The 16,164-nt window shown below is 41.4% G+C and overlaps 1 protein-coding gene across 22 annotated transcripts in view; it reads left to right on the top strand.

Annotated features, from left to right (window-relative positions):
• The window catches only part of PPP6R3 (protein phosphatase 6 regulatory subunit 3), a 144,962-nt gene that overhangs the window by 72,149 nt on the left and 56,649 nt on the right, over positions 1-16,164 (top strand). For 21 of the 22 annotated variants that reach the window (XR_005373583.1, XR_005373581.1, XR_005373580.1 and 18 more), the window contains 5 exons: positions 292-478; positions 3,917-4,054; positions 6,710-6,775; positions 9,324-9,436; positions 14,109-14,222. Coding sequence is in view for 10 of the 22 variants with exons in the window: in XM_038563695.1 (XP_038419623.1) it covers positions 292-478; positions 3,917-4,054; positions 6,710-6,775; positions 9,324-9,436; positions 14,109-14,222 (618 nt within the window). In the remaining 12 variants the exon portion in view is untranslated. The remainder of the gene's footprint in view (positions 1-291; positions 479-3,916; positions 4,055-6,709; positions 6,776-9,323; positions 9,437-14,108; positions 14,223-16,164) is intronic. The other variant, XR_005373582.1, reaches the window with a different exon arrangement.

Raw genomic sequence — 16,164 nt, 5'->3', positions numbered from 1 at the left:
GCCCACACCCTGTCCCGCAGCATGGCCTCCCAGGCTTCCTGAGTCCTAGGTGTGCTCTAGCTTTGTTGGGGAAAGTGTATCCTGTTGAAACTTGCTTTAGAAGTAACTTTATAGATGCAGTAGAGAATTTCACTTTAATTTAGAGGTTGGACAGAATGGAATAAAATTTCCTAATTCAGAGGTGATTTTGTTATTTTTCACAAAATTTTAGGAAGCCTTTCAGATTTATGTTTTACTTTCTATAATGAAACTGTTAATACAGATGATGATGCAAGTGTCCTGTTCTTCTAGGTACCCAAATATATCTTGTGAGTTGCTCACTTCTGATGTCTCCCAGATGAACGATAGGTTGGGGGAAGACGAGTCCTTGCTCATGAGGTTATATAGCTTCCTCCTAAACGACTCCCCCTTGAACCCGCTACTTGCCAGTTTCTTCAGCAAGGTGCTCAGTATTCTTATCAGCAGAAAACCAGAACAGGTAAATATCATTTTCCAGAAGGTAAGTATTAGGGCTAATGATCCCCCAGTGATTTTGTTGCTTCAGTATTCTGAGTGGGCCTTCCATCCAGGTTCCATAGTGACTCTGGTGAAGCGACAGTTAGTTTATTTTTTTCCCCCCAAATGACCACAACACAGATGAAGCTTTAAATAAAAAAGCATTTCCATAAATGTAATCTCGATGATTAGTTTATACATATGGTGATTATTTTCTATTTTGATTCCACTTAAGAACTTAAGTGTTTAGCTTGGACATCTTTGTTTATTTTTATTATTATTATAATAATGTCTGAGCTAAAATCAGACATTTGACCTACTGAGCCCACCAGGTGCCCTGGACTTCTCTGTTTAGACTGCTGTTCTGTCCAGTAGTGCTGGGCAGAAAATCCTCCTTTACTGTTGTGGCAGGAACTGTCCCTCCCTCTGCTCCTCCCCTTCCCCCCCTCCCATCCCCACCCCTCACATCTGTTTTGTTCCTCAACAACTCAGATATAATTAGGAAATTGATTTTCCGAGGACCTGTTACATATGTAGTGGTTCTTAAAGTATGGTTTTTTGACCAGCAGCATGAGTACCACCTGAGAATTTGTTCGAAATGCAAGTTTGTAAGCCCCACCTCACGCCTAATGAATCAGACACCCTGAGGGTGGGGCCCAGTGATTTGGAATTTTTAATAAGCCTTCTAGATGACTGATGCATACTAAAATTTGAGAGTCACTGCTCTAGTGGATACTGGTGTGAAGAAGGATATGCTTACCAGAAGATTATGATCCACTTCTGGAAATAGGCACCCAAGGAGCAGCAAGAGCCTCCGAGGCTCCAGTACAAACAGACCTGCCAGAGCGTGGCAAGCGAGGGTGTGATGCCAGAACTGCAGTTGGTCAGACCAGCTGGGCCTGGCTTCTTCCCCATGGAGAACAGGGTCCGTGACCCATCCTTGCTGTCAGCAGACGTGGAGGGATAGAACTATTTTAGGCATAGTATGTCTGTCCTTTGCCAAGGCAAAGTGGATGCATGTTTTATTTTAGAAAGACGAGATTGTTCTTTCATGTTCTTAATTAGGAAGGATTATCCTCCTAAATGTATTGGAATTGAGGTTCTTTTTTCTTAGATAGTAATCCCCAAATCATGATTACTGTAATACAGGCTGTCTTTCCCTGTTCCGCCTTCTGGTGAGAAATAATAGTCCCACTGAGTGTTCTAGCAAAGTGCACGCCGTCCCATCAACACAAGGTACTGGTCCTTTCAGGTGGTTGTAGCCTTTACTGACACAGGCCTTCCACCTTCATCATACTTTTTTTCTCTTCATTCGATGCGAGGGGAGCCCAAGTTCAGGGCCCCAGGTCTCACCAGACATTTTATTTTATTTTATTTTATTTTATTTTATTTTATTTTATTTTATTTTATTTTATTTTATTTATTTTATTACTTTATTTTTACATCTGCAATTTTATTTTTTATTTGCTGTTAGGGTTGAGGGGAAACAGAAGTTTGGGCTGAGGAATAAACTTTTTTCCTGAAATTACATCCTGAAAGTTTTAAATAAGTAGAAGGAGAAGATAGGTAGTTGGTAAACTGGCGCCTAAGGTTACTATCCCACTTCTGCCACCAAGACTTCCTGTCCCAAACCAAATTATAATAGAGAAAAAAATTATTCTATATTTTGCTCATTAATGATCTAGACAAGATATAGAGAGGGTGGTACCACCACAAGTTTCCAAGGAGGGGCACAAGTCCGTTCATTCTACATTCTACGTCTGTGTCTGAGATATCATCCCTTAGACCCCATCAAAGAGTTCACCAGACCTTTTATATAAAGTGAGAATACACTTGAAACTTTCTGGGACTCTCAGTGCTTGTGCTGGCCTTCCAGGTCAGACGTATGTGCACAGGTGATGGCATATGCCGAGTACATTCCGAGAAAGGGGCCCAGTCGTTCCATGGTTCTTTGTGCTTCTTGGCTTGGGACTTTTGGAATGAAAATGAGAGAATTCAGTCACCCTCGTTCTTCACCTCTCTCCGTTTGAGAATTAAGATTGCCAGTGAAGATTTCTCGTCTCATGATGTTAGTGAAGATGCATGCAACTGCAGGTGATGGCGGGGGCTTAGCCAATGCAGTCATTCATTAGCTCACAGGGAGGATGTTCAGCTACAGGATACCTTCAGCGTTGGGCGGAGGGGAGGTTAGCATCTCCACAGTGTTGTCCTTGATCTAGGACACCTTTAATCCTTGCTGTGCTGTCCACGGTACTGGCAGCACTCGGTGCCTTTGGGCTCCTGGGCTAGTGCTTTTGCCACTGAATCATGCAATATTTTGGTTATGTCTGCCTTTTTCTTCTTTTCTCCTCTATTGTGCTTTTAAAACAACTCTGTGACTCAGTTATGAGTGTATGAATTGTATATAACTTCTTGAGGTTTATTTTGTAACATCTAACCTTACTGTTCAGAGGATCCTCATAGGATCATTGCTCCCGCGTTTGCACTGGAGAGCATGAAGCAGTTTTTGTTCATCTCTGGCTCATAGCCTTCCTCATGTGGGATAATGGCAGGATTGTGGCTTTTGTGGCATACAAATCTAAGCTTAATCCTCAGGGCAGCCACGTTTGGCTCTAGCAAGATGCTTAACTGATCTGTGCCTTGTTTTCCTCGTCTAGAATGCTGAGTGGTCAGCCCCATGTTAGGGCCTCCTGAGAGATTTTGGTGAGACTTAGCTGCTGCCACACTGGCCATGTTGCTTTGAGGACTTTTGAAGAGACACTTGGTGCATATGGACAGGAGGCACGCAAAGGACAGAACACTCTCTCTCTTCTTCTTGTACAGAAGAGAGACCCTGATTGTAGTTGTAGCTTCTCTTGTCTCTTCTGTGTAGCCACCTGTCTCTTCTGCATTCCCCCTCCTCTTGTTAATCTAGTCAGAGGGACTGCTGACATAAAACCCAAATGTGATGTTGCTATAGCAGGTGATACTTGATGCTTTGAATTTTTTTTTCTTACTTGCGAGAGACTAATTAGGATTTTGAAGATTTATCCTGCATTTTAGTACAAAGTCTAATGAACTTGCTTTATCCATAAACTGTTTTATGATACATTCTTTGCTCTTTATGGGCTGTTAAGTTATCCTTATTTTTTGAAAATTAATAATGAGAGTGAATAGAAATAAGATATTCTGTTATGGTGTATTTATATGAAAGAGTGTGATAATTTGAGAGGTTTTTTTCCAAAGGAGCTTTTGCATTCTATAACAATTATAGTGGACTTTCCAATTTTATATGTGATTACTAATTCAGCATTTACCATTCTTCAACTTCAGGTGGTGGTGGGATTTGAGAGCCAATAATTTGAGGGGTGAGGTGGAATACATGCTAAAGTTCACAGTTCCCCAGTTACGTGTCTTTCAGGTTTGGTTTGTTCTCCTCTAGATTGTGGATTTCTTAAAGAAGAAACGTGATTTTGTAGACCTTATAATAAAGCACATAGGAACTTCGGCCATCATGGATTTGTTGCTCAGGCTCCTGACATGCATCGAGCCTCCACAGCCCAGGCAAGATGTGCTGAATGTGAGTAGAATTAGGACACCTTCACTGGGGTGGGAAGTGGCCCAGGAGCCCACAGGGCTGCTGGGTGCTGGGAGGGATTCCACGGGATTGGAGAGGAAGGTTGCCTGGGAAACTAGGAGGTAAGGCGGGGGCAGAGAGGAGGGTGGAGCGGGGAAGGAAGGTTGTTCCTAGGTAGAAAGAGATTCTGACTTTGCAGGATTAGTTTCTGAGATGTGCACATCCAGAGGTGCCTGGGATGTTTCTTTGTGAAGGGTCCTTTACCCTTTACTGGTTTGATTTTCAGTGGGAGTGGGGTGGTAGAATGGGTTGAGGATGTGTTTAGAGCTGGTCTGGTGGTAAGAGCAGAAGATTGGGAGTTACGCATCTCATCTGAGGATACTGTGGGCCATCACTCTTGGGAGTGTGATCACACTTCAGGGTCATGGCTGCAGAGATGGGGGCAGGTGTTTCCAAGAAATCAGCCTTCAGGGTAACTTTCCTCTTGTGGGTTGTTTGGATCATAGAATAGGAAGGAGAATGGAGGTTATTTCCAAAAGCACACATTGTAAAATTTTGGTAGAGAGTTATTTTAGGAAATGTGTGCCTCTTGAAGAGCTGTCTTAGGTGGAATTTGGGTGGGAACAGGGAGAGTATGAGTGACTGGAAGATGAGATTTCTCACAGGCTTTTATCTTTGCCCCTTCTTCTTGTCTTCTGTCTCCTCCACTCTCCTTCTTTTCATTGCCTTCTTCCAGGACCTTCCCCAATCCGTTCCATCCTTAAAACTCAGCCTTGAACCCTAGTATTTACTCATTTCTTTGAAATAAGTTCTGTTGGAAATGCCAATTTTAATTAAAGATTCAAAGAACCAGAGAAGAGAGGTAGGAGGTTCTGTAAGGTAGTATTCCAGGAAAGGGCATGTTCTGCTGAGGTGAGCAGGCATGCCTGGATGCGTGTTTGTGTGAGGGGGAGGGGTCAGAGCTGAGTCTGGAGAACCTGGTCATTGTGAGGACACCAACTGAGGGTATCTAGTGAATGTCTTGGAGTTGTCTGTGGGAAGGAACCCTAAATTGGGGTGCTGGTTCCTTTTAGATGTCTTCTTGTGGATATTTTTTCTCAACATGTTGAGGATTCCAGAAAAGATTGTTGAGGGCAAGGGGGAGGGAGGGTCAGCTTTACATTTGGATTGCTCTGGGAGAAAATTATTAAATATAGTTTCTTAGAATTCCTTTGGCCACTTCTGGGTTGAATTTTAGGGCAATTTCTAAAGGAATAGATGAACTTCTGGAGGGATATGGTGATAGGCAGTTAATACAGACCTAGGTTAGGGGAAGAGTAGTTAGAAACTTTGACTTGGGTGCCCGCCCTGGGGGAGTGCTTATTAGTGGCTCTGCAGGCAGTAGGGGTGTGGGGCTGATCCTTCCCTAGCTCACAAAGCTTCTTTCCTTCTTTCTTGGTGGTCAGGAACTCCCCCCACCACCTCCCTTGCTACTAAAGGATGGCCCCAGGCGTCACCTCTGCCTTACTCTGCATTTTCGCAAGATCCCCAGGAGGGTGATTCCTGTGCCCATTTAAAAATTGATCTTAAAATGTAAAGTTGGACCTCTAGTAGCTTTACCCTCTAGCAGCTTTGTTAGCATTTTCCTTGGGCACCTTTCTCCTTCGGGAGCAGGCAGCTCTGCCCTTAGCAAATTGTGTTTGATTCCTTGCTCCCCAGCCCTGTGCCTCCCTACTTCCTCCAATTTCCCTTTAACCTTTGGGTTTTGTTCTCGGGCTGTTTTTGTTTCTGTGTCCTTTCTTGGTTGTAAATGCCTTGTTTAGTATGGTGTTTCCGTCCTGCCTAACATTCTGCTAGCTGATATTTAATTTATTCTTCCTTATTCTTCTCCTATTTTCATTTACAGCACTACTTCACATGTAGGTGAGAAAGAGGTTGCCTAGGCAGGATACTAGCTCTTTACTAACTCCTGACTGGGCAGATAAACTCTCCGGCTGTGGTGCCCTGCCCCCCATGTCTCCTGTGGCTGTTTTGGTTTTGGAGTCTGAAAGTTCATGTTTTAACTTACCATGTTTTAAGAGGCTTGATACTAAATCATGCTTTTCTCAATTTTTCTGACTGTCTTTTTTTTTTTTTTTTTAAGATTTATTTGACAGAGAGCAAGAGCGTGCGTGTGTAAGGGGAGGGATAGTGGGAGAGGGAGAGAGAGGATCTTCAGCAGATTTGCCTCTGAGCATGGAGCTTGACCCTGAAATCATGACCTGAGCCCAAATCAGGACACTTAACTGACTGAGCTACCCAAAGCCCCTGTGAAACTGTCTTAGGGTGAATACTGTCTTATAGAAAATCTATAAATTACACACACACCCTCAAACAAAATATAGACCTTTTTAGTGCTTAGTGTCTGAGAATTACCCTGTGGCTAAGAAGCTGATGTTAGAATTTTTTAAGTGGGAATTGTAATTTGGGGCATAGTTTGTACTGTTGGCTACTGTTTAAATAATATATTCACTGGCATTTTCCTTGGGGGACTTTTAATTTCCTGTAGTGTTCAAAGTCCAGAGAAACCTGTAACATTCTACTTAAAATGTGATGGATATTTCCAAGTATGTTAATCTTCATTGGGGCTTGAACAAGAGCCACGCATTGCTATGATTACCTCTACAATGTGTTTTACAGTGGTTAAATGAGGAGCAAATTATCCAGAGACTTGTGGAAATAGTTCATCCATCGCAAGAAGAAGATGTAAGTTCTTCTGTGTGACTGTAAACTTGATTTTTTTTTTTAAATTGAAACCTTTTTATTTGAGCATAGAGCTTAATCTTAATTGTATGAGACATGGATGTAGACGACAGGTATAATCTGGCATTCTTAAAGTGGGCAATTTTCTAAGACCCCAAAGCTTTAAAAAATACTACATTTTGCTGATGTGTAGATCATCTTCAGAAATATGGAAAATAGCTCCAAAATTTGGAAAATGGTTCTACCTCCATCTTCTGGAGCTGGGATTTTGTGCTGAATCTGCTTAACTTTGTCACAGACCTCCTCCATCCTACTTCTTTCTCCTTGTATACACATCATTAGCCCAAATGGTGTAGCCACATCTGCACTTGGGTTTTCTGTTCTGGCTAAAGCTGTCCTGGCAGCACATCAGAATCTTTGCCACCGTTGAACCCCTAAGTGTTGGACCCTTGGCAGTCATACTTGTTGGCCTGGCTTCTGGCACCAGCAGGTTTAACTTTGTCCCTGGTGCTGGGGATTGGCTTGGCAATATAGGATTGAAGCTGCTCTGGAGTTTGAAGACTGAGCTCTGTGCTGAGAGGATGCCCTTCTGGGTCGGGTCTCCAGGATTGGCCTAGCCCATCGGCCCCTGTGGAGGAAGCTGTCCGCTCTTCTGCTCTGCTGCTATTCTTGTTGCCACCCTCTGTTGCAGCCTGAGCCCTACGGACTTGCTGGTATTTCGCCATTTCTGCCTATTGACATGACAGCTCTCTACTGCTCAGCCTCCTTTCTGCAAAGTAGATATGCAGGATATGTCATGGGAAGGTCAAGTGACCTTCTTGTATTACAGAGGTTGCCAGTGAGATTGAAGAGTGAGCACCATGGAAGAATTAGCACAAAGGTAAAAGTGTATAACCAGAGGAAATTCTCACTCATTTTGACTTAGCCCCTCTACTCTGGTATATTCAAAAACTTTTGATACCTGGAGTTCATCTAAAGCAACCCCTTCCCTCTGCCAAGTTAATCATTAAATGTGCCACTGATTCCCCATCTTCCCCTTGGGACAGTGTATCTGGTGCTCTGGTGCAGTGTCATTCCTGTTAACATTCAGAACACATTCCAGTATGTACCTGTATTGGGTGTGGAGTGGGAGAAGTCCTGTTTAGAGGGAGCCTGCAGTCTGAGTGGGCTGATAACGCCTCTTATGGTTCCTGAGCATGTTTCCTGTGTGATACAAATGTGTGGTCAGTGTGGGCCATGGAGAGTGATGATGGGAGCTTGACCTCTCCTATTCACAGGGAATACATGTCCATGGACGAGGCTTGCCTATTGCTAGGATTTCACGTTCTTGAACAGAAGAACTTGATTGCCCAGCAGGAAATTCTGCCTTTCTACAAGGCTCAGAAGAAACTGATGAAGGAGAAGCCCAAGTCTGCAGCTCTTTTTTTTTTTTTTTTTCTCTTCTTTTGAAGGACAAAGCATTTGAGGCATTCGCACCTTCTTTACCTGACTTGCAAGAAAGTTAATTTTGCCTTTGGAAAGTCCTATTAATACTTCTCTTTTGTATTAAGTGATAAATTATATGCTAAAATCATACGGACCAGTTTATATTTATTAAGGAAATGTTAAATTCCTAATTCTAGTCAGTAGATTTTGATATGTTGGTGTGTGTTGTTAGTGCTGGCATTTCACTGTCTCCCTGTGCTGGGCACATAGCTGCTCAGTCTGTGGACTGTGCTCAGTGCCATGTGCCATGAGACATAATGCATTTGGGGGCTGACTTTAGACCTTTCCTATAAGGTGAAAATTGTATGATAACAGTGGGAGAAGATGCAATATTTCTTACCCATTGGTATATTCCAGAAAGCTATATTTGACTTTTTTTTTTTAATCAGTGTTGATTTATTAGCTTCTATGCTGATAAAAGCATATATAATTGACCTTTGAACAACACGGGTTGGGGTGCCAACCCCCTATATGAAATCAGAAATCCATATAAAACTTTGGACTCCATAAAACTTGACTGCTAATAGCCTGCTATTAGCTGTAAGCCTTACCAGTAAGGTAAATCATCAACTAACACATATTTTGTACATGTGTTACCTACCATATTTTTACAGTAAAGCAAACCAGGGAAAAGAAAATGTTATTAAGAAAATTGTAAGAGAAAATACATTTAAATAAGTACTCTACCATATTGAGAAAATCCGCGTGTAAGTGAACTTGTGCACTTCAAACCCATGCTGTTCAAAGGTCAGCTGTATATTGGGGGTGTGTCTTTTTCAAGTTTTCAGTCGTAGAAATTTTCCCCTGCCAGAACTTTGATCCCATGTCCCTACATAAAGTGATCTGTATTGTGCAGTATTGTTATGTGAAGTTCATTACCCTGGCAGAACCAAATCCTCCTGTGTCGACCTACATTACTTCTTCTGAGCTTGACTTTTTACTCACTGCAGCTTCTTAGGGCCATTGTTAATTTGTGTTATTTCTTAAGCAATTTCCTTGCTATCGTTTTCTTATAAATTTGACATTTTATGTGTTTTATAGTTAAAATTGTACTTTTTTCCTTTAGCGGCATTCAAATGCTTCACAGTCACTTTGTGAAATTGTTCGCCTGAGCAGAGACCAGATGTTACAAATTCAGAACAGTACAGAACCAGATCCCCTGCTTGCCACTCTAGAAAAGTATGTTTAAAACTCTGTTCTTGTTCTTTTAAAAAAAAATTTTTTTTTCAACTGATACTATTTAATGTGTTACCGGAATGAGTGGTTGGTAAGTCTTCCATCTGTGGGAATCCTGTTCCTGCAAAATAACCGTGGGATGGGGGAGAAAGTAGGAGAACCAGCTTATCTGATTTCAGCCATTTATGATGCCCAGTGGAAACCTACAGGGTAAGAATGTAAATAAATGACATTTATATGTAGACTTTGAACTTTTCAAATAGCTGTAAACTAGAATTTCATAAAGCCATCGTAAGATGGTATAGTGCATCATGACTATGGTCCCTGCTCCACAAGTCTTTGGTGGAGAATAGTCTGATACACAAACTAACTCATGTAGTCAATGATTTTTACCAGAAGATCTTCTTAGGGTTTACTATATACCTTTGCAGCTGACTAGGGGCAACCTGACCACACCTGATTTGAAGGGTTACAAGTCTTGTATGGTTTGTTTCTTTGTACTACCCTGCCCTTATTTTTGGACAGTTCCTTGTGAACAGCCATCTCCTGTTTGGGTGGAAGATAGCTTGCGGATGGTGTGCTGTTTTGAAATTTGTGAATGGCCAACCCATGGACACCAGTTTTTCTAGATTCACACATTTTCTGAAAGAATATTTGGCATTGAGCATGAGCATACATTCAATCTGCATCCATATAGCTGCAAGTTGTATTTATTTATTTATTTATTTAGTTAGTTAGTTAGTTAGTTAGTTGTTTTAATAGAGAAACATCAGGCATTTCCCCACTTTGGATGAGTAAATCGAGAGTGTACATACAGTTAGCACTTTTGAGTACAGATGGCAGTCCTGCTTCAGCTCACTGCCACTGCTGCTATTTTTTTTTAAAGATTTTTTATTTATTTATTCGTAAGAGAGAAAGAGAGAGAGAGAGAGAGAGGCAGAGACACAGGCAGAGGGAGAAGCAGGCTCCACGTAGGGAGCCTGATGTGGGACTCCATCCCGGCTCTCCACGATCATGCCTTGGGCTGAAGGTGGCGCTAAATCGCTGTGCCACCCAGGCTGCCCCACTGCTGCTATTCTTGCTGGTGACTTTGTCAGGCCTCTTCTGGTCCTGCTATATGTTGACACTCATTTGACTTCTTTTGGCTTACCTGCCTGGAAGGCCCTTTTATTAAAATAAAACATTTGTGTGTATTATTTACCTGGCAAGTGTGAGATGAGCAAGGAACAAATTAGTGATGTGGTATCATTTTTAAAGTCTGTCATCTGAGAAGTAGAGTTGTATTTTCCCAATTTGTGTCATAGAATAGGATGGGGTTGACTAATTCTCTGAAGTAGTGAAATTTAAATTATCAGTTTCTAAGTAAAATATCATTTTCCTTCCCCACTTCTGTTATTCTTGGCACATGGTGTATGTGCTCTTTCTGTAAATCTAAGACATTCCACATTCAAATACTAGTAATTATAGTAGTGTTAGGTTGATCCATGTAAAGCTGCCATTTGCATAGGTTAAAAAAATGTTGCATACCAACAGTCCCGTGGTTCTTGACAGCATTGTCCAATAGAAATAAGTCAGGTGTAATTTTAAATTATCTCATAGCCACATTCAAGTAAAAAATAAGTGAAATTAATTTTAATAATGTTTTATTTAATTGATACAAAATATTTGAACATATGCTCATTGAGGTATTCTACATTCTTTTCTTTGTACAAAGTTTTGGAAACCCAGTGTGTATTTTACACTCAGGACAGGTCATTTCAGACTAGTTACAGTTTGAGTGCAGTGGCCTTATGTGGTGATTGACTCTGGCCATCTGGGAGAGCAGGTTCCCCCTGGATGCCAGACGATCAGCAGTAACCACTGAGTTTCAGTGCCACCAGAGCTCCCTCAGATGTGGAAGCTGGCCCTTGGAGCCTGCATCTGCACCAGCTCTTAGGGTGCAGACTGTGTCCTTAGTCCTGGATCAGATACCTATAAATTGAATCATATGGCTGCATGCTCAGAATTGGCATCATTAAGTATTAGTTGGAGTAAATTTCTTCAAATTCATGGACCTGACAAGTCAGGGGTCCCATGATGTCACTGAGTTATGTCTTCACTGCACTTAGCAACGGGGAGACTTACTCTATAATAGTCTTCCTGCACTTTTCTTGAGAATGAAGACCAAACCCTTTTAATATCAGACATGCTCCACGTTATGGTGGTTCTTCTAGTATCTGTTGGTTAAGAAAACACACAGTGATCAAAGGCTTGATAAACTTATTGATCGTAATAGCTTTTGTATATGGTTGATATATTAGGCAATAATGTATAATGTCTGTTTATATTTGATAAACTATCAAATAATACAGGAATATTGTATTATGTTTTATAGTCTCCTGGCAGTACATAGTAGATGGGTTACCCAGCTCTTTAGATTATAATGCCAAATAACCCACAGGTAGGGCGCCACCATGTATACAAATACTTTCACGTATGTATAGTGTAGCATGTAAGGAAAAGTTTAAAATGAGTTCATTTTGGAGAGAATGGTAAAGATGGGTAGAGATACCAAAAGGTGTCTGAGAAGGTGGACGGGAGTGTTAGACAGTGAGTGGCATGGGAAGCAGTCAGGGCCTGAGTACATGCGGGGGCTCTGGGATTCTGAAGTTCAAAAATCCTTTAAAGCCAGTGGTGGTAGGGAAGGTGATAGGGAAGGTGGTAAAGAAGGTCGAAGGAGCTTAGAATGAATTGGAGCTTGATCCCAGTTTGGCCAGCTAGCTGAGGACAGTGAGTCTTTATTCAGCCTGCCCACCTACAAAGCAGAAACAAAAGTGCACCATTGTCTCAAAGGCATGGAGGGAGTCCCTGGCGGGCTTCATGCCTAGAACAATTCCTATGGGCAGTTTACTAATGTTCATCCAAGAACTCCAGTTCTTTTAAATGTTGAAAGTATAAATATATTTTCTCTCAAAATTAAGTAGATGCTTTAGTATTTAATGAATACGAAGGCATTCATTTTATCCTGTTTGAATAGCTTAGTCCTTCAGTCTATGATTTCTTTTGTATTGGATGATACTAGACTCATAATATGGTTCAGCTACTATGTTGCATCCTGACCTTCAAATTCCTGCCAGTTATCATATTGTTTTTGTCCATTAGTAGGATGCTTTCATGAATATAGTCGACTGATGAAGCCATGAGCTAGTGAGGCTTCTTTGTTAGCCACTCTCTCAGGCACCAGCATTTATGAAACTATGATTACACTCTGAAAAATAAGAATGTTACACTTGAACGTGGACATCTACAGTTGGATGCTGTGTCCATACTCTTCTGGCTGGCAAGAGGCTACTTTTTTTTTTTTTTTTTTTTTTAAGATTTTATTTATTTATTCATGAGTGACAGAGAGAGAGAGAGGCAGAGACACAGGCAGAGGGAGAAACAGGCTCCAGGTAGGGAGCCTGACGGGGGACTCCATCCTGGGTCTCCAAGATCACACCCTGGGCTGCAGGTGGCGCTAAACCACTGCACCACCAGGGCTACCCAAGAGGCTACTTTTTGAAAACTATACATACTATACATATTTACTATGAAAAAGCTGTTTGTTTTCCACAGCCCAATCCCAAACCTGGTATTTATTCTATAGACTGCTATGTGTTGAGTGACGACTTTTGTAGTGCTGTTTTGGGTAAAGGTCTCAACATTTTAGTGCTGGCGTAGGAGTTCTTAAAATCTCCTTCCAGCAAGGGGTTGCGGGGGCGGGGGGGTTCCTCTGAAGTTAGGTTATATGTCAGTTTTATTTGCTTTCCCCAAATGAAAAGAGATTCTCTCCTCTTTTCTGCCCCTCCCTGGTAAGAGAACTGGTGTTGGAATGCAGTGAGCACAGCTATACCTTGGGATGACTGGCATCTATGCTGGGTGAGCAACAGGGACAACCTAGCTGTATGTCACACTGTAAGGGAGATTCCAGTCTTTTGTTCCCTTGGATTCTGAAAATTACTGAGATCTTAAGAAGTGGAGATCTTCCTTGAGATTGTCCATATAAATTTACCTAACAAGTTACCCTTGTGTTTTACATTAATCATGGCCTTGAGTGTGTAATGGGAATAGCCTACAGAGAGAGAATACATTTTGGGCAGTAGTTCAGGCAAATCCATTTCATTGCTACCTTATTATTTTGATTTGCCAAATTTTAATTATAGGGTAAAATGCAACAATTGATCGTGTCTTTTACCTGTTTTAGATCTTAATTATACATTAATGCCTTTGTGGGAAGACATTTGTGGGTTCTAATTAGCCTTTTTGAAAAATTCCCCTCCTTTTGTGGGATGAAGAGCTCCAAATCTTACCACCCACAGCCGCTACCACCAGCACCCTGGTCTGAGTGGGAGGTGACTTCCAATCTTAAAACATTTGTTGGCTCTCAGTGAGATTGGCAAAGGCAGGGAGGGCTCAGGTGATTCTGCTGAGGGGAGGGAGTAGGAGAATACATGTGGGAGAGTTGCATTTATAATAAGCAGGATCACTGGTCTACTTTAATAAATGTATGAAAAATAAAATATTTGTTAAGTGAAACAGATATGCCCCAGTGAGATTGAACTTTGATAAAGTATTTGCCTTACTGGTACCATGCTCTTTTTCTGTTATTATTAAATCCTGTTACAATTAGCACTTGACTATTGATTTGTTTCCCTAGGCAAGAAATTATAGAGCAGCTTCTATCAAATATTTTCCACAAGGAGAAAAATGAATCAGCCATAGTCAGTGCAATCCAGATACTGCTGACTTTACTTGAGACACGGCGGCCCACGTAAGCTTTCCTTTTGTCTTATAAATGTTAAACCATTTTGTTTTGCTTTTAGATTTTCTAGAAACTAAAAGTTGGTTGATAAGCTACAACCTCATGCCCTTGAATTGCAGGCGTTCAGTCTTCCTCTACCATGTGAACTCTGAGTTAGTTTTGTGTGAGTGCAGATGGAGGGAAAAAGTTAAAGATAGTTTGATGAGCGCTGTTCACTGGCAGTGTTTGGGTATTTAGTAGTTTAGAGAAGATTGCTACAATAAGTGGGGTCATACACAAAACATGTAACACAAGAGAAGCCTATTTCTTGATTATCAAAATTGAAAATAGGTGTTCCTCCTGGTCAGTGGGCAGCTCTCTCCCCTCCAAGTGGCAGTTCTGGGACACCTTCTGTCTTGTGATTCTTTTCTATGCATGCTAACTTGAGGCTTCATATTGGTCCTTCGGGGATTTCACATGAGGGCACTGCAGTTTGTGAGGCTGTTTTAAAATGGGTTGGCAGGTGGCTTGCAGCCTTTAAGGAAAAATTTGTCCCAAGTGTTTCAGAATCAGAAACATGGTCTGCTTTTCCCGTGTGTGTGCCCTGCACTAGCCATATGATGTCTGTCATGTTATTCTTTACAGTTTATGTCCAGTGCTAATTCACTTACTGTTAGAATTTTCTAATTGTTCCCAGAGCATGGATTTGAAGAGCTACATATATATATGAGCATTCCAGGAATATGCGGTTTAGAGGTTAGAGTTTGTGTTTTATCACTCACAGTTAGATTTCTCCAGTAAACCAGAGGGCATGAAGAGAACAGAGAAGGCTGCTCTCAGCATCTGAAAATCTCAGTCGTCATCCAAGGTTTCTGGATATACTTTTAATGAAGTAATTTTGGTTTCTAGCAAAGTAGTGAACATAATCATTCCACTTCCCAAATTCTTGATCTCTATTCCTGGTTTGTTTAATCTTTGGTTAGTGGTAATGGAAGGGCAGTTGGGCAGTACTGCTTTAAAGGTCTTGTAATTTGGAGATGTATGTCTGCAATTTTGACTGTGTCTGTGTTTTCTGCAAATTCTATTTTAAATAATGTAACCAGTAACTTAAGGTATTAATCAAGTGGTACAGGACCGTCCTCTTGCTCCTCATGCTTCAAGACAGTTGCACCATCTCCTCAAATGGTTTGAAAGCACCGGAAATGGTCCTGATGCTTGTATCAACAACCCTGATTTAAGAAAGGAATAAATCTGGGGAAAAAAAGTACATCTTTACAGATAGAAGTGAGAAAACACATAGTTGCACAGTCTAGAGCAGAGAAGATACAATAATAAGAGAAACAATAGAAGGAAATTTTTGACCAGAAGAAACTTGTCTTCAGATCATCAGAAAGTGATGGAATGCTGAATAAGATTAAATTTAAAAGGAGTAGGGGATGGGGCTTATATTTTAGCCTTTTCCTGATGAGATTTCTGAATCCCAAGAAGAAAGGATAAATCCTAGAAGCATCTGGATAAGAAAAAATGGGTTAACCACAAAGCAAATCAGATTGCCAAGCATCTCATTTGTCAAGCTAAATAAAGACTGGAAAGCAGAGGACAGGTCTGTGCCCCTGATATGCTGCTGCTGATGCATGAGGGCAAAGCAGGCATTCTCTGGCCCCTGCAACCTTAGTGTTCCATATGGCTTCTGTTCCCAACGTGAAATACCTGAAGATGGACTTCACCAAAACCAAACAGAAAATAAGTTAGAATAAAGAACTTAAATAATACTGGTAAAAGTGATGATAGGGATCCCTGGGTGGCGCAGCGGTTTGGCGCCTGCCTTTGGCCCAGGGCGCGATCCCGGAGACCCGGGATCGAGTCCCACATCGGGCTCCTGGTGCATGGAGCCTGCTTCTCCCTCTGCCTGTGTCTCTGCCTCTCTCTCTCTCTGTAACTATCATAAATAAATAAAAATTTTAAAAAATTA

Source organism: Canis lupus, chromosome 18, assembly GCF_011100685.1.
Source record: "Canis lupus familiaris isolate Mischka breed German Shepherd chromosome 18, alternate assembly UU_Cfam_GSD_1.0, whole genome shotgun sequence".
Lineage (NCBI taxonomy): Eukaryota > Metazoa > Chordata > Mammalia > Carnivora > Canidae > Canis > Canis lupus.
Note: the sequence above shows the minus strand (reverse complement) of the source record. Positions and strands in the feature narration are given on the sequence as shown.